Here is a 22,033-nt window from a genome sequence, read left to right as displayed (position 1 = left end):
GTGCTTTGCACTGGGAATCCCGCACAGGTCCTTGCCTGTGGACACTTTCCACAGACAATTTTATCATTTTATAGGCTCTTCCCTCCCCCAAAATAAAGGCAAACTATTCTTGAGTCAAACCATCAGACACAGCACCATCTTGGAAGGGGGCAGCATTAGGGTAGGTGGTTTGGGCACAGAGGTTACAAGCTCCAGCACTGCTCTCCTRGTGCCGTTGCACCCTTTGCTTGCCCCCACTGCAGTCCCCATGTCCAAGGGATGGCAGAGCGTGGAGATGTACCGTGTTTTGTTGTTGAGATGAACTTCAGGCCTTCTATAAAAACATTTCAATGTTTTAATGCTATAGCCAGGTCTTTAGTGAAAAAATGCAAAAAAGGCATGTGATAACGCTATTCAGAGAGTAGTGCTTGCAATTATATACCCCAGAAAACAGGTGCATCATTCTGAAGAGAGAAAACTCTAGTAGCTTATTTCTTGTAGCTACGTAGCTGCTTGTTGTAATTTTACTCTTTCCTACTTACACTACAACATCAGCTGATGCTCTGGCATGGTCCCACTATGCAAGGTCCCACTGTGCAAGGTCCTGTACAAACACAAAGTCTAACCAGTTTGTATCTTAGAGAGTTTAACATACCTTGCCTGTCATAAAACAATTTTTTCTGGACTTAAAGTCATTTAGAAACTTAAGAGTGTTTCAGGGAGGAGGCAACACAACATGGTCCCATCCCTAAAACTCACCACACTGCTAGCAGAGACTCCRTACTTAACAGATGAGTTTTGAACCCTGGCACAGGGATTCACACTTATGTTTGTTTGCCCTTTTCCCCTCTCTGATTCAATTTAAGCCTTTACAAGAAAGTTCTGCTTATCCTTTAACACCACCCCCCTACACTCATGCCTCTTTGGTCATGATTAAGGCAATACCCTCGGGAAAACTAATGTGGATTTCAGCCCACTCAGGATAAAAATGAATGCAAGATTCCAGCATCTCAGATGAATTTTCCAGTTCCTGGACTCCAGTGGTAAAAGACAATGTAACCTCCTCTGACCATGCTCTGGGCAAGGTGCCGGACAGCTTGGTGTGACCAGAGAGCATCCCTCAGCATGAACCTCAGAGGTGACAACGGCAAAAGGAGAATGCAGCTCATGAATCCTGAAGGAGCTCAAGCATGGGACAGTCACTAAATCACAGCACTGGTCTCTGCAGAAAAGYGTGTACATTATTTGTGCCACCAAACACAGCTCTTCTGAACTGAAATTCAAATATYGAAGAGTGACACTAGGTAAGGGAACACCTGCCACATTTACATTCCTGCCTGAACACCTGCGCCACTGAACAGGAGCAGTGCCAAAATCTCTCTCCCCACTAGYTCTATAAAGCTCCTGTTTCCATACGTGGTGCTCAGACAAAAAGGCAGAGCACCAGCAGCTGCCGTCCTGCACTCAGCATTGGCCTTACAACCTACTTCTCCCCCACAGAACTGCTCCCACCTTGGAGAATGGAAACTTGCCAACCTCAAAATGAATTTAATGTCAGTTTATACGATACCATTGTTATGGCAGTCATCACAGTTCAGACTTTTGCTGGAATGCTGATAAATACTTTAATTGTGGCTGTGCATTGCATTGCCTGGATGAAAAAGAAAAACTTAACCTCCAATGAGAAGATCTTGATGTTTCTGGGATGCTCCAGGTTTTGGCTGTTGTGCATCACATGGGTATATACCTTTCTTTCAACAATTTATCCCAGGTTACTTTATGTGAACACTGTACCCCAAATATTTTCAGTTCTTCTCAGCTTTTTAATTTCTTCCGACTTGTGGGTTTCTGCCTGTCTGTGTGTTTTTTATTGTGTGAAAATTGCAAATTTCAGGCATATCTTCTTCAACTACCTGAAAGTAAATATTGACAGGATTGTGCCATGGCTGTTGCTGGGTTCAGTGTTTTTATCCTTACTCATCTGCATCCCTGTCTACGAAATTACTCATGAAGTGCAGTGCTACTATCTCAATGCCACCTTCCTAGGAAATTCCTGGACGTTGAATGTTGAAATAGACAAACATGTTTTCCCTGCTTTTTTCGCCAGTGGCTTTGGATTTTCCATGGCATTCGTGACATTAATTCTTTCAGTCCTTCTCCTCCTYTTTTCTCTCTGGAGACACAAACGCAAGATGCAAACCAGCTCAGTGAAGAACCTCAGCATGAAAGCCCATGTCAAAGCCATGAAAGTTATTATGTCCTTCTTCTTCACCTACAGCATTTACTTTACATGTTTGATCTCCTCAATGATTTATAGCACTCAGACTAAAAATCCTCTGATGTTTCTTTGTTTAGTACTTCAGTATGCTTTTCCACTTGTTCACTCCCTTATTCTGATTTTCAGCAATCCCCGACTGGAAAAGATATTGCTAAGGACTCTGCCCTGTGTGAAGTGCAAGGTTTGCATAAGGTAGGAACTGTAATAAAAGCTACRCTGTCCTTCAGCTGGAGCACGTTAAAAATGTTGATTTTTTTTTATTAAAAACAAGATTTGCTGATGAAAACTGCTTATACAACTAAACAGCATGTTTGTATCTATTTTATTTTACAATCATTTCTATTATGGCTGTGCAGTTTAAAATATTGTGAGTTGTATAATTATCATGCATTTGTTTATAACTGATGTGTGAATGCGTTGAGCATATTATTTACCACAGGTAGTTAGTGACTTATAAACAGAAATGTAAAAATGCCCTAATAGCAGACACGTAAGATGATGAACCCACATCCTGCTCTGGCTTTATGGATCCTTTATCTCTTTCATATTTCATGCAAAGCAATGTAATTTCCCTGGTCTGTGTAACTGCTCTCCAGACTGGCTTCTACTCATGGGTTCTAACTCTGTAAAACACTTTGGAAGGTTGTTTTTGCGTAAAATGCAGTATGGAATAAAGTCCAGCTTCATCTGTCATGGGCAGATTATCTGACTATGAAATAATTCTGCCATGAATAGAGAGGAACCTGAATTGTTMGTTTCTTCAACCAGCTCAGGCCCAGAGGGACGTCTTAGCTCATGCCCAGTGCCACATCTCTGCATCTTTTCTTTGAAGAATAACTCATCCAGGAGGTCAGTTGCCGGGCATGGAGCCCACAGCTCAGAGTCCTCCTGACGGCACCTTTCAAAATGCTCTCCAGAGAGTCATCTCAGGTGTAGCATCAGCCCTGCCAGACATGGATTAACTCTATGAGAAGCTATTGGGGTTTCTCTCTGCTGCCTTTTCTCAGACAACCCTTAATGTTGCAGAAGGCAACCCCCACTAGCAGAAAGCGTCTCAAACCTTCTTTTCCCCAGACAAAGGAGATAYGGTTTTCTTGTAGGATAGCAGTGTGAAGGCATCACTAATTTCTATGTACTCCCTAACAGAGATTGACCCAGAGGAACAGTTTCTGCTCGCAGAATGTGAGTGGCCCCGTGATGCTAGTTTGAAAAGTTCAAGTGAAGGAGAAAAGCTTAGTTTGTAAGCTTTTTGCTTTAAGGGTTGCCTTTTCCATGGGCAAAAGGACACTCCCTTCCCTCTTCCTCTCCATCTCCACAAAAATGAAAAGGGAAGAGGTTTGTAAGAAAGCAAAAAAAAGTGTTTTCCAGCCATTAGCTTTCACTYTCTTCTGGCCTTTCCTGCTTTAGTAAAGCAAAAAATTACATTCACGTTGTCCTGTTAGAAGGAAAGAAAGGGTGTGAGTCATCTCATCAAAATTAGACACTGACAGCGTAGATATTGCCTCTCAGACTAGTTGTTTGCCTTTAGCTGCAATTGCACTTTTCAGGGCAGAGGTTGAACTCCACTACCTCCCTCTTACACAGCAGGAGACACTTTCAGCAYCTGCCACATTCCCCAGGAGAGGCAGACCTGAAACATCTCATCTGGACACACCTCCCCAGCTAAGGGGCACTTACAGGACAGGCACTACCGCACCTCCCGTCTTTCCCTGTGGTTGCTCATGCAATTGATCCTTTAACATGACAGTTCCAGTCACTTTTGCAAAAAGACCGTGCTCTCTCCCCATGTCCTGTGTAACATCACCCCTCCAGGGCTCAAATAACACGAGACTCAGGAAGCAAAAATAACATCCTGCATACACAGAAAAATGCAGCCCCGGCAAACCAGGCTGAGCATCAAGGCACCTTTTTCCACCTCCGTGAAACCCCCATGAACATGATGCCCACCACAGCATCGCTCCACCATACACCAGCCCCGTCCAGCTGGCACTGGAGGAGACAGGCAACAAAACAGCACAACCACAGCACATACAGTAAAGTTATGTGCTCTCGGGAGAGACACATGCCCAGACCAACGAAAGGGTTCCTCAGCTACAGGATGGTCTGCCAGATGGCCTCAGGCCTAGAAACAGGCCTGTTTAATTTAGTAGTATGGCAACATGCACTCTGTCCCACATACGTCTCCACTTGTACTGTCACTGACCCAACAGCCAGGCCGAGTGGTCCAGATAAAAGTAATGGGAGTACAAACGGCAAAAGGTAAAGCTAGGAGCTTGGCTCGTTTGCCTCAACGTAGGCATCTAGCGTCATCTGAGAAGTCCCAGGGTATCCAAGGCATCTGCACTGGGTTAGGAGCTATAACGTAGGATATTCTGGAGACCTGCAGAGTCAGTCTGGGTACCTGAGAGCATCTCAAATGACATTAGACACCTATGTGTAGGCAGCTGAATTGATCCCTGGAAATCTAGGAGTGGGAGGTGAATCACAGAGTCCTTGGTTGTGATTTAAATGCCTGAGTGTTGCGGCTGCATGTGGATGATATGTGTAACCAAGGCAATCCAGAAGCATCAGGTTTGCCTGAGTCTGGCACTCAGGAGAGTGTCAGAAGTCAATACGAATGATTGCCAAATGCTGGCATGGTCTGGAAAACTGGTTTGGGTCAAATGAGTCACAGTCAAAGTATTTCTAATAATTGAAAAGTGAAACAGTTAAAAGATGTGTTAACCTTAAAAAGCTTTGATGAGCAGCGGGATAGTGCAGGACTTGTTCACAGCATTCCTATGAACACAGACTTAAAAAAGGTTAGGGACATTGCTAAAAATAAGGCAGTGCTCTAACTGTCTTGGCAGTCACAGATGTCTGAAAGCAGTAACAAGCACATTTCCCCCTTTTCTGGACCAAAAATCATAGATACAGGCTGTTAGACAGATGTGTCCAGTAAAGGATCAACATCAGTCTCCCTTCAAACCAGGAGAGGGAACTAGATCCACACACACACAAAAGGGAGAGGCACCACTAGGGACTGAGCCCCCATAGACCCCTGCTCGACACAGGACCTGAAGCAAACAAGCAAAGACATGGAGATCACCAGTCAGCAGAGCCACAGTCCCAGGAGCTTCCTGATCAACAGAGACTAAAAACGCTTCCCTCGCAGGCGTTCAGGGCAGCTGCTGCCATTTCTGTAGATTTATACAGGTTCAGTGGATAAAAATGTTAGTATATTTAAATACCACCTACAGTTTTCTCATATTTGAGATCTGAGATACAGACATGTAGACAGAGAGAAGCACTTCTGCCTACTCCCTATTAATGACAGTATGTACAGTACATCATGAAGGCATCTTCTTGTGGCCATCTGCCTTTTCCATTCATCCCTATTTCACCCTGCAGAGGCATCCTGGCTTTGCCAGTGTCTTTAATCTACAGTGCAAGTTCTCAGTGGCACCAGATAGCCAAAGTACACTACTGCTTCCCCCTCTTTTTTCTATGTTTCTTTTGAGCACAGGCTGTATAGTTCTCCTGAGCACACAGCGAGTTTCTCTCAAGCTCTTCTTTCTTGAGTTCCCAGTCTTCATCTCTCTGGTCTAAGTGGATTCCTTTCATCGAGGCTGTCCAGCGATAATTTCTGCTCTCCACCTCTGCTCTGCGGAAGAAAGCAAGCATACAGCTTCAAATACAGAGCACAGCAGAGTTACAGGAAGTTTCATGAGCAGGTCTGTCTTTATGAACAGGTGGGGTCATCATGGTCAACAGATGGGTATCCCCATGGTCAACGCAAAGCAGTTTCTGCTGCCAGCAATATGTAAGAAAGCAATGAGCCTCACCACAAATTCCCTGAGCATTTATCACCCCGAGTGACCAGATACTCATCCAGAGTTGCGCTGAGGTGGGAAACCTTTGGTAAGGACCCAAGATGAGATTCACACTCTTACTGTTGGAGGCACAACTTTAACCAAGCAAATCTCTCAAAGACTGATCTTGTGAACTTACTTGCTGTTAAATAGACTAAGCACAAGGCAGAGCAGCTGTACACAGTATTTTTCACAGCAAATTTAATATTTCCACTTTCTAACATTTTTGTATTGCCCATTACAGAGCATTAGAAACTCTTAGTGCCAAAGCACCAGATCTGAAGATCACTGAAATTTGGGAGAGTCTAGTCACAGAGTTATTCCTCACTGATAATCTTTTAACCTCAGGAATTATCTGATCTTAGTCCAATTTAGCCCTGAAATTATGCTAAACTTTGCATTCAAATCCAGCTCTAAACTTGAGAATTTATACTCCTATCTATTTTTAAAATAATAACCTGCATTAAACAATGTTATAGAAATAAGGCTGTGCTATAAAGGCTCAAATTTTGGATGGGCAAGCATTAAGTTATGTTAAAGATATTACTTTACATTGCCCAAAATCTGCACGTACAAACCATTCAGAACTCTCATCTGGTTTCTGGGGGGTTTCAGCTGTGTTTTTCAAACTGTAATCATGATTTCAAATGTGTGAAACCTGCAGATGTCAGACACTGAACCACCATCTATCCAAACCCGGGGATTTCCAAGTCGGTAGTGTGTTTGCTCTTGGCATCTGTGATTTCTGCTTTTGTGCATGTCCTTGTATTTTTGCAATATTCATAAATTTTTCATCAAACAAACACACTCCAAGACTGTTATCAAATGACACCGAACAAGCTGTTACCCTCAAAATAAATATACTTCACTCTGTTTTTTCCTGTAGCCTTGCATTATCAGTGAGTTATCATTACACTTGTCATATGATACTTTGTCATTGCAAACAATCAAGGCAAACGAAAAAACACTTTCATCAGAAGCAAAATGAATAAACTGCTTTGGGCACTGAAAAATATATATATTCCCAATCGTAGTTATAATTTTGTTAATCACAGCTTTTAAATATTTTTCCTACTACATGTTGTTAACTGTGCAGCTTGCGCAACACCGTGCTCATGTCTGCAACCCACACTAGTTTCCAGAAGTGCTGGGGATGTGTGACACCCGCCCGCACCGGCTCCCAGAAGTGAGAAATTACACTTTCCTCTGCAAATCCCAGATACCAACAGCCTCGCTGCGGCACCGGCACTTTGCAGGTGGGACGCAGACAGACAAGGGCAGCAGGTTTATGCTGCCTCGGCGCTGTGTCCAGCATCCACGGTAAAGCTATTCTGGTGCAAAAAAACCTCATGCAAATTATGGTTTTGTTATTCAGAAGCAGCTCTGCTTTGAGGCCTGTTTACAACTCTTTGCATGTCCATGCAAATCTGGGTGAGCGCTGGTGATACTCTGTAGCAGAATATTCCTTGCATTTACATGACTGATAAAAACAGTCCTCAGCGCAGAGCGATCACTTGGTCCACATCTGCAAGCAGAAAACCCAGCAGCCGGGGGTCATCATGCAGGGAGCCTGCAGTCTCCCGTCAGGGCTGGGAGACCCGGGCTCTAATTCCCCGACAATTCAGGGTCTTCCGGCAACAGATGCTTCCCGGCAGCGCACACACTTTTCGGGACGTGCATTTTGTGGGTGCAAAGCTCTTCCGCTTGTGGAAACCTCTGAACTCCCACTTCTGGGTGAACCACTTAAACCATCAGGTTTTATACGACCAATAACAGCTAAAGGTTTGAGGCCTCTCCAGAGCTTTAGAGAGAGAATTTAAGCTCTGAATTAAATTTTAAGCRTTTAAGCTCTTCCATTCAGATCAACAGATCGTTAGTGGCCAAAAATGGCATGTCTGAGCCTGCACAAGCCTCTGACTCGAGGGCACCCGGTGAACACCGCAGCTGCGTCGGGGGCTGTCTCCTGAATTTAGGCACCAAAAGAAGCTGATGGCAGTAGGGGAGAGAGGGACTGGGATTTAAGAATGATTTGGATGCTTATATCCCTGTTTAGATATGCACTCCCGCCCTGCATTTGGCACAGACCCTCAGACTGTTATCTTAAAAAATGTTTTTTCTCTCTTCACACCTTTTTGCATGACAGGCAAATACCCCAAACTGTCAGTGATGCTCTGCAACAAAATATTCCTCGTATTTACATGGTCGATGCAGCCAACGCCTTGGACAGAGGACAGATCTACTCAGTGGCACGCAGGATTAGCACACACAGGGCTTCATCTTCTGTCTGCAACACGCAGAGATACCACCCAGCTCCTGCGCAGAGCCTGAGAAAGCACTGCCTGAAGACAGCAATAATCTGTGGGACATTGCACCTATCTGAAGAAGCAGAAGGTAATTGTTACTATACTACAAATACCATCAATTCCTCCTAGGTAAGTCAGAGCTTTTTGGCGATGGTTGGAAGTAAAACTTGCATTTGGGCAGACACTCTCCCCATGCCTGTAAATTATAGTGACTGGCCTTAAAAAAAAGATTCCTGAGCCCCGGTGATAAAATCTTGGCTGCTCTGGCCACCCACAGGCTTTGCACAGGGCTGATAATGGCTTTCGATGGCTTCTCACAAACGGGACGAGGCCCAGGCTCTCCAAGGGTCTTTCCGTTTTCTCGGGCCTCCCAGCCCTTGCTCGATCCCTGTGTGCATGGATGTGAGACTTACCAGTGGGTAAAAGACATACCCAGAAGCTACGGAGAGTGCAAGGATCCCATGTTTCTTAGCTGGTACTAGCTAGCATGGTAAGACCGGTGGACGCTGAAGGTTTGCAGCAGGTCAGCTCCATAAATAGTAAGGTTTCAGCTCCAATGGGCTGGGCAGGTAAAATGCAAAGGCCCCATCAGCTTCCATAACAGCCAGAGCTTAGAAACATGAATATGTGGGCTACCCTAGAAAGTCTCCAGCTTGGGTGTCTTCTCCTATGGATGGATACTGATGGTGTCAAGAAAAGAGGTGGGCACACAGCATTTCAGCAGCAAATAACAAGCTTAAAAGTATAGCAAAAGGAAAACCGTAGTAGCAGCAACAGACAAGTTTACAGGGTATGTGGAAACATCGATTTCTGAAAGGCAATTCTGGTTAGGCACTGGCCTTCCCAGACGTTTGCATGGCCACCATGCCCGATTTTGAACTTTGCCGTTCTTGGGCTGAGCTCCTCAATAACRCAGATATGGCAAGAGGCAGCCCCAAGCCCGACAGGCAGCGAGAAGCAGAAGTGGTTTGGAAAGAGCCCTGTAAGTGCCAAGTCTGTGATCTGCGCTGTTAATTTGTACGCGAGGTTTGCATGTAACGTTCAAGGCAAACTGAAGACTTGGAGCTGGAYAAAACGTGCATTTATATGGTGCTCAAACAGTCTTGAAAATATTGCAGCAACAAGGAACATTCCAATTAAGGAATACAATGGGATTGTAAAATCATAGAAAGGGAAGGAAAACCCTCAACCTTGGCTATTCTCAGGGTCTGGAAGTTACGGTGGTGACCCACAGGAGGACTGAAGCCTAATCCAGTGAAAGAGGAATGTGATTTCTTGCCCAAAGTCCCATGCTGGGCATATTGTAGAGTCTCATAAAAGACTTAGAAGTCCAGCTAATTAGAAGAAAAAAAATGACTTGTTATGATAAGTGAAGTTATATAAGCCAAGTGAGAGGCTTGAGATCTATTTTAAGCCAGTTGTGCATAAGTGGAAATACTATGAGTCAGATTAGTGGGGAGAAAATACTTCATTTGGAAAACATGGATAGCAATGGGGAACCCTTCAAAAGCAATTTACTAGTTGTATATATAGGAGTGGCAATCCTTGTTAAAAAATGAATGCCTAATACATGTTAAAAATATATAATAATAAAGCTAAACATGAAAAATAGGAAAAAAAAGTTTATAATAATGGATAAAAAATAGAAGCTAGAAATATTGTCATAGAAAATAAATAAAGGAAAAACCTGGCAGAAAAAACAACGATGACCATACAGGTTAAGAGAATAAGGGGTTTTCCAAAATTTGGAAGCAATAAATTTTAACAACGTTGCAAAGCCTATTAATAGCTGAAATGGTATACTTTCCAAAAGCAAAAGAAATGGTTATATTTTTTGAAGACCTACCAGGGCAAACCATATAAGACAGTGGAATAAGTGACTGTTTTCCCATTGGCTTCCCGCTATGCAGCTGCCCATGGCAAGGACCTGTATTTCACGTGTCTCCTACTCCTACCCAACAGCTTTGCAAGGCTTTAGGTGGAAAGACTGCACGTGTTTCTGTACAGCAATCAATTTAATCCCCACTGCCGCAGCATCTTCAGCTACTTCAGCAGTCACAGAAACAGCTTTCGCTACTCACATTTCCAGGAACCTGAAGCAGTCCTTGTGCCCGTAGATTTCCGCCAGCCGCTTGGGAGTGTCGCCAAAGAGATCTGCCGCGTCCATGGCAGCGTGCAAGGAGTGAAGGGTGCGGAGCACACCCAGCCGTCCGGACTCGGCAGCGAAGTGAGCCGCAGTCCAGCCCACGTCGCTTCTCAAGCAAGGCCGAGCCCCGTGATGCACAAGCAGCTTAACCAGCTCCGATTGCCCTTGCGTTATGGCAGAAAAATACGGAGAAAGGATGCACCGGTTTTAGATTTTATACCCTCAGGACACAGAAGATAGATAGCTGCAAACATTTGATCAGGCCTATAAACCCCTCCAGCCACGTAGCGATAGGTTATACCCACGACCTGGCAATTTTGTTTATCAAATAAAATATATTCATCAGAAAATGTTCATTTTTCAAAGCAGACTCTTTCCTGAACCATTTAACAACAAAGACAGCAATAAAGTCAAAAAGTTTTCTGATACTTTCTGAGCGGCACATATGAATTACTCAGGCCTCGACTACTTCATTGTTTCAATTAAATCTTTAGGCCAATATAAAATAAATTTTAAAAATGTATAAATTGGAAAACTTATGAGCATCTACAATAAAAAATTGTTTTATATGAGATACTGAAATTGCTTGCTTTCACTCAGCTTCAAATTTCTATAACTTGTGTAATTGCTTGAAAAAGCAAAACCCAGTTATTTCTGTTTTCTGTCGTACAGAGGGAGAAGCAGACATGCTACATTTGAATATTGTGAAAATTTACAGTTTTCACGAGGTAGGAAAAAAAAGCAAAAGGAGATCACTTTGCATGTAATGCCACAAGTTATTTTGCAAGTAAAATTCCCATTGAAATTGATTTTTTTTTCTCTTTTTTTTCTCGCTAAGCACAAAAGGATAGATAGGAACTTCAGCTACCACCTGCGTTAATAGCCTTCATAGCCAGACGTAATCACAGTCAGCATTAAGACGCTACCGCTGCGGTTTGCAGAGGTAAGAGAGCACGGGGCGCCCTTACCTATTGCAGCAGCCCAGTGCAGGGGGGTCCTGTCATTCCAGTCGACGTCTTTGTGATTTGGATCGCAGTGCCCCTTCTTCAAAATCTTCTCCGCTAGGTCGTAATCCCCCAACGCTACAGCTTCGTGAAGCTCGGTCATGCTGCACGTTTCAGAAAATACCTGGGAGCAGTGCAACAGCATTTAGCGCATGTTCTCTGATGCATCAGCTCCTCTCATCTTAAGAGGCATCACACAGTGTCTGGATCAAAAATGAGGCACACACTGTGAGAAAGCAGGATTTATACCAAAAAAAAGAAAAGAAAGGAAAAATGAATGATAGAGGAAGAAAAAAACTGAAGTAATTAATCTTAAAACCAGTGATCACAGACTGATGGTGACCTTTAGTTTATAAAGGACTCATAGACCAAACCATTTGCACTTCTCAAGGATGTTGCTAAAGAACAGCCAGCCCAGACCAAACATTCGCCTTGGGTCTGTTGTCACTTACCATGGAGACTGGCTCCTCCCTTGCTGATGCTGCAGATCTGTTACTGCTACTGTTTTATTGTAAAAAAAGAAAGTTCCGTGCAAATAACCTAGCTATGCCATGGGGCTTAAAAAAGCTCTTTTCCACAGCTGTGTGTGGCTCTTTCTAGTCCCATACGACAGACTCCACTCAAGAAACGCAAGCAGATTTTAAGCCCCTGCAAGACTGCAGATTGCTCTGAGAGTACCTGTGCTGGAGGATGCTTCCTAGCTGCTTTGCTGGCAGGGAATTTAACCAGTTTGCAGGGATCACAACGCTTTCCCATCACCTAGCATTCTGAGAACGGAAACTTGCTGAGACATTTTCTCTGGTTTGGCCAAATAAATGGGGAAAAAGGATTAGAGTTAAGCTTTTTTACTCCTATATCTACAGCTGGTCTCGAGCCAGTTGGTCCAGACCCATTCACAAACTGGAAGAGTTTTAGGACTTGATCTGGTTTATGCTTGGCTAACATTTACTTCATTGTGTAACTTTAGCAGATTTGGGAGAGGGTGATTTCCATGTTCAGCATGCTGGAAAGGCCTAAGGGCAGAGCTTGCAGAAGGTGACACAGGAGAAGGTTTGCAATTCGAAAACACCCTGAGAGCCCTGAGAGGTGGACAGGGTGGCTTCCCAGCTCCCAGCTCCAATATTCATCCTAGCCACATCCCAACCCCAGGCTGGAAGCATCCATCCCCGTCTCCACCCTGCGTTTGTGCAAGAGGAAAATGAGATAGAGGGAATCACAGCCTGCTTCAGTGGGCGCCCTGACCTGGGTGGTTGGACTGTGTAGACCACCTCCAAGAGGAAGACACATTACTTTTACTGAGCCCTGTGCACAAACTGGGAAAACCATCCCAGCAAAATGGCTTTAAACAGTGCATTGAGTGGATTCATATGCCCCAAGTCTAGGTGGTATATTTTAGGGGTCATCCCACGTTGTTCAGTGTTGCTAGGAGTGCATCCCACGTCCTTTGGAAGATTTGCCCCTCTCTTTCACCTATATGCAGAGGATTACTGTTGGTGCAGTAGCTGTAGCTGTATTTCTGTAAAAAGTCTGTGACCCCCTAGTTACCCTCACTTATTTCTCCGGTTCAAATGTCACCAAACTTCTGCCGGAGCTGCACTGGGCATTTTCAGCTAGACCTTGCATGTTGCAGTATAATCAATAAACAAATTTATTTGACCCCTATTATGTCCTTGCAGTTCCTTCAAATCACATAATTTGTGTGCAGAATCAGAGCCATAATAAATATGTATTAAAAAATATAATAGAGTTTGCTGTTCCTTAGCGGTTTACAAAGTAGCCTTGGCTTTGGCACGTCCAGGTTAATTTAATCACTCGTACACCTCTCATCCCTATCATTATCTCCTCACTGACCCTGAAGAACCGGTTCCTTGATTAAACAGTTCTTCAGAGTTATCCTCCAAGGCCTTTCATCAGCATTAAACTTATCGTGAAAATGATACGCTTTAATGCATCCAGCCCTTCACTGAAATGAGAAGTAGTCAAAAATAAATTAAAAAAAAACCTTAGATGCTTTCACGCAACRTCCTTATTGTTTTCTGAGGAAATGCCAACAAAATCCAAACTAAAAATACAACTTAACTTTCGAGGGGAAGGGAAGCAAGCCGAGCGATCCCACCCCACCCCGCCCCACGAGCCCGCCAGCTCTCCGAGGCCCGGCTTCCCCAGCAGCTCAGCGCAGGCTGAGTTTCACCCTCCCTCTCGCCCCGTCAGGCCCCGGCACCTCCCTTTGCTCAAAGCCCCCACGGCCGTTTCCTCGGCCGGATCCACCTGCCGATCCCTCTGAAAAACAATCTTGTACTACTGCTGCCGGTTTTAGGGTTAGTTTCCAGGCAGGCCAAGCTCGCCGACGGCGCGGGTGCAGGCGCGGGTGAGAAGCGCCGGGTCTTTGCGCGCGGACCTCGAGCCGAACGCAGCCGCCCCGCGGCGCCCCGCGGCCGGCAGAGGGGTCGCCACGTCCCCCCGCTCCGGCGGCGCTCGGCCCGCGGCTCCGCGGCTCCGCGGGATGCTTTGGCGGAGATGCGGGAGCCGAGGCAGCCCCTGGCCCGCGCCGCGTGCCGGCCGGCCCTCCCGCTGACGACGAACGGCCCCCTGACGCGCGGCGGCACGGCCCAGCTGCCGCCGGGCTGCCCGAGCCGGCCGGGAGTGGGAGCGGCGCGTGTCCCGAAACCCGTCCCGGAGGCGCCGGGAAAGGGCTCTCCCAGGAAGGCCGCCTCGCGGGAAAGCCACGGCAGAGCCTCCCCTTGGCAGAGGACCAGGCGGCGGCGGGTCGGAGGGCGGCGGCGGGCGGCTCGCGCCGCGCAGGGACGCCGGGCACCGGGCACGAGGTACGTGAGGCGCCGGGCGCTGAAAGAGGGGGGAAAAGCGCCGAGAGGCGGCTGGGAAGAGCGCGGGGGGGAGCGAGGGGGCTGCTCCCGCCGGGATCCTAAGGAGCTCCGCGAGCTGCCTTCCCGCGCAGCCTCTCGCTCGGCGTGCCGGCTCTCTCCTTCCCTGGTTGCCGCCGCTCTGCTCCTGCCCCCGGAGCCTTTCCCCAACGGTGTCTTGCGCCCTGCCCGCGGATTTGCTCGCTTCCAGCCCCTGGGTGTCCCTCCGGGACAGCGGGGCCGCGGGGGCAGGAGGAGGAGACGTGTCCCTGCGCCGCTGGGTGCAGCGCAGGGAGTAGCGTAAGGGAGAAGGCGAACAAAGCTTTCCCGGAGGAAAAGTAATTCCAGCCTGGACTCTCCGCRGAGGTGCACAGTGAAAGGACAGGAAGCAGCACTCGCAGGCTGCAGCAAGGGAAATTGAGACTAGATAGAAGGAAAAATATATATATATATATATGTATACGTATCACAAGCAGCTCAATTAAACCCTGGGACAGGGTTGTGGACTCTCCATCACTAAGATATTCAAAACCCAGACAAGGTGCTGAGCAACCCAGCCGAACTTTAACATTAGCCCCCTTTGAGCAGGGGTTGGACTAGATGACTTCCAGAGGCACTTTCCAATCTAAATTATTCCATGAGTCTACAAGAGACGGCACCTGGTAGCACAGGGGGCTTTGGCTGGGCAGCCAGCACAAGARTCTTCTCACCTAAGACAACGCAGATGCCTACACCGAAGCCCTCATCTYGGCTGCTGGCAGAGACAGTGCTTTTAGGACACGACTCCCCCGGTAGGATTTAAGCGCAACGAGCTCAGAGATAGGTGACTATGTGGTAGACTCTAATATTAGTCAGATGAACCCACCGCAAGAATCAGCCTATACTTTACCCCTGTGACACAAGCATTTAAGTCATTCCTGGAATGATAGGTGTTGACTCTCTAGAGGAAAGGGAGGAGGCTATTCTGGGTAGAAATGAAGAGTAATAATGCCATGCAGAATTACACTTATCTGCCCTGCTGACGTGATTTACAAAAGCTGAGAAGCTCTTGTGGCGTACTGCTGTGGGCACACTGGAGTAAACTGGAGATGCTCAAATCTCCATATCTGCCTGTGTTTATTGGTTGTTCTCCATTTTTCTTCACCTGGTAGAAACTGGACATTTTTTCTACTCAAAATCAGCTAATATTAGTGGTGGGGGGGAACCCTTCTGCTGGTGGAGTCGTACTCGTATAGAAGAGAGCGGGGGCTTTCCCACTGGGGAAGGTACAGTTGGAGGACAGCTGGATTTAGTTCTTGGATCTGTGAGAGTCCAGGCATGTCACTCAGGCTTAGATTTACAGGGATGTACATGCTGCAGTGACACATTTCTGGCTTGTTGATGCAATTAATAGAGGTGCCCAGGTTTCCCTAATAACATCAGGAGAAGTAGTCTTAAAAACCAGAAATCCCAAGGCAGCATGTTCCTGTCCCTGGGAAATGCTAGATGTATGACTTCAACCCTATGCGTCAGAAAGGTTAACCGCATTTGGAAATCCTAACGTAAACGTTTGGCGCCCATCGTGCTCTGTACCAAGCAGTTCCCCCATCCCTTAGCGGTGCACCGAACCCAAGTGCCTCCTGCTTACTTTGAAGCCACTGCCTGCTCCTTTCATCTGATGTCCCCATGTCCTCATGCTGGAGCAGAAGCGCTTTCCAACACACACAGCCAACTTCAGGCCTGAAGCAGCAAGCACCAAGCCAAAACGAGGTTGAGGACAGCGGCCTAGATGCCTAGCGTCCTTCAGAAGGGGGACCAGAACCTGTGTCTCTCAGATGAAAGCTGTCATAACACTAGGGTTTTTTTCCGGGCCCTGTGAATGTTGAAAWGTTTTGTAACGTGGTAGAGATCAAGGGGCGATCCCTTCCCCCAGCAGTGAGATTCCCCTCTCCAGTGCCAAATCACCCAGAGAAGGTACGCTGAACAGGTTACCCAGCTCGGGGCTCCAAAGGAGGACGGTGGCACCTCCATCCGGCGGCATGTCGTGCACCGCCACAGGGCCAGACTCAGCAGGCACGAGAGGGGCAATATCTCATTTGCGAACGCTGTGGAAAAGGCACTGTAACGCGGCTGGAGAGGGGGGTGCGGGGGCCCTGATGGCTGAAGCGGGAGGAGGATCACCCCTCCCTAACCCGAGAGGGCCCGGCGGCAGCACGACAGAACCGTCCTGAACATCGGTGGCACCTACGCGCTGGACTGGCACACCTGAAACACTGAGAATTGCCCAGCTCTGAATTCTCCATTCCTCATCTTCAAAACGGGGATATAAGGTACCTCCCCAGGCTGCAGTGCATCTGTGATGGCAGGGATGTTCCCCACAGACCTATTCGGGTAGGCACCGTCCCTTCACTAACCCCTGCCAAGTGCTTTCAAGATGTCAGGCTGAAGCAGCCTTTAAAATACGAGGTATTATTTTCTGGAGAAAAGTACCTCAGAACAGCGCATCTGCACTTCAGCCAGCGCCTCTGCTATTCAGACCCTGCAACACAAAAGCCTTCACACCAGACCTGAGGGACGCTTCCTTTCCCATTCCTGCTTTCGCATTCTCCAGGCTCGCAGCCCTGCTGACTCAGTCCTTCCTCTTTGGCAGGCTTCAAACAAAGCACAGGCCAAAGTCGGAAAAGCAAAACAAAAAGGAAAAAAAAGAAAAAAAAAAGAAAAAGAAAAAAGAAAMCAGGCGCTGGTAAAATCTCCCTTACCACTGCCCACTAAAAGCGGGAGTAAGGAACTGCTTGCTATGTGTGGTCACAGGTGCTTTGTTTAAGGTATGTCACGTAGCTCAGCTCCGTGTTTTGCTTCCTCCTTCAACAATCCCAATTACAACGCGCACAGGATATATGCTTTTTGCACTGGTTCAAAAAAAAAAAAAAGAAAAAAAAAAGTCAACTTTCACTCTTGCTGTAAAAGTGTTAACACCTTTGAAAGACCGCAGCAGCGGCAACTCGTTCCTGCAGCGCAGCAGAGGTGTCAGCGATYGAGTTTTGTGCGGCTCCGCAGACTGTCACACAAGGGCAGCTCGCCCTGACACCAGTGTCATCTTTCCAGACCAGTAACTTTCCGTGCGCTTCAGAGGTACCGCATAGCTTGGCAATAACAGAATAGCTCATGTACTTCAAAAGGCTCTGGAAATAAGCATGCAGCAAAATTAACCATGGTAATCGCCCAGGACCTGATCCTGCCTTTCTTAYGTGGAGAAAACTCTGCTGTTATAACCCAGGGCAGCTCCGGAGACGAGAAGTCTGCAGGGTCTGGCACAAAAGAAGCACGAGGCCAGATCCTCACCTCGTGCCAGTTAGCACAGATGCACTGAAGTCAGTGTTGATTTATATCGGCTTTGGATCTAGCCCTTGGAATCAGAAAAAAGCCAAAAAAGAAAAAAGAAAAAAGAAAAGCAAGCCTTTGTGTATATTTAAGAGCACGGCGAGGCCGCCCTGGCTGCTTTCCGGCTTTTCTCTGCCCTTTCCCCCTTGCTGTTGCTCAGCCTCCTTTGAGACTCCCCGTGGGCGCAGGCAGGGCTCTGCCTGATTACGTGCGAAAACCTGTTAGCCAAAACGTGGGCGTGCTGCTATCAGATGCAACTTGCGTTTTCATATCTAGAAGATACGCTGCTTATGATATTTAAACAGGGCCCAGGTCTTACACTGGGCAGATGTATTCCTATGTGTTAGCCATTAAGAGTTTAACAGCTCAACACTCGTCTCAGTTATACCTCATCTACTGCATAACCAGCAGGAGAGCAGACTTCCCGATTTAAGATACACACATATATATAAAAGCATAGCCTTTGTAAAGTACTTTTAACGTACTTTTTAAAAAGTACGTAAGAATTTTATTTCTGAGCGAGCAGAGCAGAGAGCAGGAGTGTTGAATACTATTATCCCACAGTACAGTTTTTGTAGGGAAATGAATTGGCCACCATTTCCTCCAAATAATTTAACTGGCTGCAGTTCTGTAGATCCTCTCCTGCTATATAAGACATTGGAGATGCACAAAGGAACCACGTACAGTTAGGACAAAAAGGACAAATTAGGACAAACAGAAGAGGCGAATGATTAAACACCGCTGAGGTTAACAGCCTTCCCACACCCTTACGTCGTCTCTCTGTGACGCAAGGAGCCTTTAGGACGATGCTCTTCTTAACGAACCCCCCCCATCCAGCCCCCACCTCCGCGCTCCCACGGACGATGTCTCCGGCTCCCGAAATACCTCTGAGAGCGCGACCGGGGCCGTCGGCCCAGGCGCTGGCTCCTGGCGCCCGCAGTCCCCTGGACCCGGGGGGAGAAAGTTTCGGCAGCAAGAAGCGTCACCACGTCCTCCGAAACATTCTTGGCTCTCTCCTTCTGTCAGCCTTCTGCGCTTGAGGCCCGAGATTCCCCTTTTCACCCTCTCTTCGGGGGATGCCCGCACCGGACCGAGGCAGCAGCAGCTTAGCAACTGAGCAGTAGTGAAATGCAATACGCAGGCTTTTATTAAGTCCCCCATCTCTTTTGTGATCCTATTCATATATACACGTTTTTTAATGAACGCTCTGCTTAATAGCATTTGGCTTATTATACTGGTAAGAATTCTGACATGTGGCTGCTTTCAGAACAAACTGCCAAAATATTTGAGGCCAGTTTCTGGTCCTAGTTCAGTAATCCAGCAATGCCCCTCACATCAACACCCTTCCTGTTTAGGAAAGCCGTTCTAACACGCCCAGGCTCTCGGCTCCGGTGGGAGCTGCAGTCCAGCCTTTTGGACCCAAAACAGACAGTCAGGGCTTCGGAAACTCCTAATTCGACCAATTCCTTTTGCAGCTGCGGTTAGAGGCAAAGAAAGCATTTCTAGGGGAAAAAAATATATGTATAAGTATATAATCAAACCATTTATTTTTATGTCCTTTTACCTCTGTAATGACCTGTAACTACAAAACTACCCTCTCAAAAGAGAAAAAAAAAAGAAAAAGAAAAAGAAAAAAACTCAGGAAACCTCTCTGCAAGATGATGAACAGAGTCTAGTGGAGTATTTACAAATCACAAGAAGCTTTCGGAAAAACTACATTATAAGATACACACGTATTTCTTCAACAATGTAAAAGCATTTTTGTTTTTGCTTTTCTGCTCTTTTTCCAAAGGGGAATAAAGTTCCCAACAGTCCTAGAAGGCCTTAGGCTCCACTCAGGTGCTGATTTTTATTCAGCTTACGAGCTAAATGCAAAAGTTAACAGCAGACATGCGGTTATGATTAGGACAGCTTTCACTCCTAGTCTTAACAGTATCTGGCAACTTCATTAAGACCCTGCCATGTAAATGAGCGCCTAATTGTCAGCTGCAGCGCTAATGCATCAAAGATACCGAGCGCTGACACTCAGACTTCTCTTCCAGCTTACAACCTCTTATGCAAATAACATTTGTATTTTCTTTCAATTCTGCTTCTGGCTAAGACTTTTACAGTTCCAGTTCCTCCCTATCAAAACACCTCCAGGACGAGCTTGGAGGTCAGCCAGGCCCTCTGAGATGCGCAAGAGCGGCCACGCAGCTCAGCAGCCAAGCTTTCAAAAAGCACTGCTTTCTATATTAAAGTCCTAAAGAAAAAGAAAAACACCATCAAAACTCCCCAGCAGTCAATAATGATACTCTTTCCTGGTGCACCTAGGAAGCCCACAGATATTACACCACATTCTAGCATATTTGTGCCAGCCAGAGAAGTGTCCACATACCTGAGCACTACTCCAACTCATTTCTTTACCTCCTTGTTACTGCTAAGACCCCAAACAACCCCCAAAATTTTGCCATTTACGCTTTCCTCTAAACCAGAAGAAAATCATTCTAAAAGCAGGTACTCTGGGTACTTTGCGCACACCAGCTAAATGAGGAACTGGTAGCTAGAGATGGGGTAAAGCAGTGTCAGGAAAGGCAGTTCTTATAAAAGAAACAGCAAAGTTGCCAAATACCACGGCAATAGCATTTGGTCCTAAAGCAGCTACTCCAAGTGGCCATCCAAGTTTAAAACTCCCTTCAGCATCTATTATTAGCAGCCAACCACTTAAAATGACAGCATCCAACTCGGCCCTTTCATGCCATCAGAGCACTTTCACTTTACTTGTATTTGTGGGATTTAAGCATTATAAAACCAGGTGTCTCAAAGTGATCGTTCTGGTTTGCAGAAACGTAGTTTTATGCACACAGACGAACATTTCAAAACTCTTCGCAATCCCTTCTAACATGAGAAGAAGGCTGACTTTAAAACTAGGAGCGCAATAATACCTCCCTTTACTAAAAATGAATATATTTCCTCCCTGCTCTCCTTTCCGGTTTGATATGGGGATTTAAAGTATTTAATGGAGTCATTGTTATAGTTTTATCATTAAATGTTTCCTCTTAAGTGTGTCTTGTGCGGTAAGGTGGAAAAATTACAGCCGAAAGAGGCGGGAGAGGCATCAAGGCCGGGGCTGGTACAGACACCACTGCTTTGGGCTATCTTCACTATCGCCATCGCCATCTCCGCGTAGGCCGGTCTGTGCGTTCACACCACCGTCACGGAGAAAACCGAGACAAGTGTTAATTCAGCACTACGACACCGCACAGTCACTTCTGACCTCCTGCAGTGGTGCACGCAGCCCGCGATATGACAGCAGCCCGAGAGCGCATGCGCGAGGCCAGCCAAGCTTCTTCTTGGCCGAGGTCCACCTTGGTCCACTGAGACATTTTGGCGTTACCTGATGCAGCTCCTAGCGCGGCCGCCTCAGGAGGAACTCAGCAAGCCCAAAGGACGTGCAGTGCCCTTCCTCATCCGGGGCGGATTAGCGGTCAACACTGCTGCCCATGGAAAAGTTGGGTGCTGAGCTCCGCGGCGGCATGAGCTAGTGCTGCACGGCAGCTGCTAGAGGAGCGGGAAAGGCAGGTGCTGATCAAAGGGGGCTCACCGGGACCTGATAACCGCAGAGCCAGAGCCTGACACCAACCCTTTTGCTACCGATGTGCTGAGCACAGAGGCAAAACGCTGCCCAAGGAGGGAAAAACAGACAACAGAGACATGCAACATGGAGACAGTCCGTCCTGGTTTATTTCTGGGAGGCAGCGGAGAGTCTCCTGCCACTACACAGCCTGGAGAGCGCCGCAGGATGGTCCGGGAGAGCGCCGTGGGATGGTCTGGGACAGCGCCGCGGCAAGCAGTGTCCAGCACAGGGGTCCGGCCAGGCGGGCAGCAGAGGTCCAGCCGGGCRGGCGGATGGGTGTCAGCGTCGGCGCCTAGGCGGCCAGGTCGAAGTCGTCGCGCTCCTGGTTGTAGTCGAGGACCTTGCGTCGGAGGCGGGAGGCGTCGGTCCAGGTGATGAAGTCCTCCATGGCGCGGGTGACGAGGAGCGCGGGGTCGGTGACCACCTCGGGCCCCAGGCGCACGTGGCCCTGCTCCACGAAGGCCACGGCGTCGCGCAGGTTCTGCGCCATGCGCAGCTTGAGCAGCAGGCAGGGCAGGCGGCGGCGGCAGAAGGCGGCGGCCGAGACGCGCTCGCAGAGCGCCAGCGAGCGCCGCGAGCCCACCAGCCCCATGGCGTGCAGCTTCTGCAGCAGCGCGGCGGCGCAGCGCGCGCGG

The 22,033-nt window shown here is 47.3% G+C and overlaps 4 protein-coding genes across 10 annotated transcripts in view; 2 read left to right on the top strand and 2 right to left on the bottom strand.

Moving 5' to 3' along the window:
• The first annotated feature begins 1,478 nt into the window (after nucleotides 1–1,478).
• Nucleotides 1,479–4,096, top strand: LOC112962878 (taste receptor type 2 member 114-like). The gene has a single exon (XM_026059419.1). It carries the CDS (start codon nucleotides 1,500–1,502, stop codon nucleotides 2,451–2,453), a length of 954 nt encoding a protein of 317 aa, XP_025915204.1. The 5' UTR covers nucleotides 1,479–1,499; the 3' UTR covers nucleotides 2,454–4,096.
• Nucleotides 2,541–13,658, bottom strand: ANKRD66 (ankyrin repeat domain 66). Of its 6 annotated transcripts, XR_003252437.1 has the most exons (4): nucleotides 10,493–10,548; nucleotides 8,844–8,972; nucleotides 8,237–8,484; nucleotides 5,820–5,900 (listed from the first exon to the last, which is right to left on the bottom strand). XR_003252437.1 is itself a non-coding variant. In XM_026059420.1 (3 exons), exons 1-3 carry the CDS (start codon nucleotides 11,704–11,706, stop codon nucleotides 5,720–5,722), a joined length of 591 nt encoding a protein of 196 aa, XP_025915205.1. In that variant the 5' UTR covers nucleotides 11,707–13,658; the 3' UTR covers nucleotides 2,541–5,719. The 6 variants fall into 6 exon arrangements, 2 of the variants coding, with proteins under 2 accessions (XP_025915205.1, XP_025915206.1); XM_026059420.1 differs by lacking the exons at nucleotides 8,237–8,484; nucleotides 8,844–8,972 and adding an exon at nucleotides 11,526–13,658 and having other exon boundaries at nucleotides 2,541–5,900; nucleotides 10,493–10,721; XR_003252434.1 differs by lacking the exon at nucleotides 8,844–8,972 and having other exon boundaries at nucleotides 10,493–10,571.
• A 95-nt stretch (nucleotides 13,659–13,753) lies between these two features.
• The window catches only part of PLA2G7 (phospholipase A2 group VII), a 20,502-nt gene continuing 12,222 nt past the window's right edge, over nucleotides 13,754–22,033 (top strand). The window contains exon 1 of one of the 2 annotated variants that reach the window (XM_026059402.1): nucleotides 13,754–13,879. The gene's annotated coding sequence lies outside the window, so the exon portion shown is untranslated. Of the gene's footprint in view, nucleotides 13,880–14,177; nucleotides 14,387–22,033 lie in introns of those variants that run through there. The other variant, XM_026059404.1, reaches the window with a different exon arrangement.
• The window catches only part of IMP3 (IMP3, U3 small nucleolar ribonucleoprotein), an 857-nt gene continuing 307 nt past the window's right edge, over nucleotides 21,484–22,033 (bottom strand). The window contains exon 1 of the mRNA XM_026059405.1: nucleotides 21,484–22,033. This exon is cut by the window's right edge and continues 307 nt beyond it. Coding sequence (XP_025915190.1) covers nucleotides 21,691–22,033 — 343 coding nt within the window. The 3' untranslated portion in view covers nucleotides 21,484–21,690.

This window comes from Apteryx rowi, unplaced genomic scaffold (genome assembly GCF_003343035.1).
Source record: "Apteryx rowi isolate R43461 unplaced genomic scaffold, aptRow1 scaffold_157, whole genome shotgun sequence".
Lineage (NCBI taxonomy): Eukaryota > Metazoa > Chordata > Aves > Apterygiformes > Apterygidae > Apteryx > Apteryx rowi.
The sequence above is the reverse complement of the archived record's forward strand: the minus strand, read 5'-3'. Positions and strand labels throughout refer to the sequence as shown.

Coding starts and splice junctions, on each gene's coding strand:
- ANKRD66 (XM_026059420.1), bottom strand. CDS start 11,706: ATGCTGTTGCACTGCTCCCAGGTATTTTCTGAAACGTGCAGCATGACC. Junction 10,722..11,525: donor GCACTGGGCTGCTGCAATAG/GTAAGGGCGCCC, acceptor CCATAACGCAAG/GGCAATCGGAGCTGGTTAAG. Junction 5,901..10,492: donor TGCTTCAGGTTCCTGGAAAT/GTGAGTAGCGAA, acceptor TTTCTTCCGCAG/AGCAGAGGTGGAGAGCAGAA.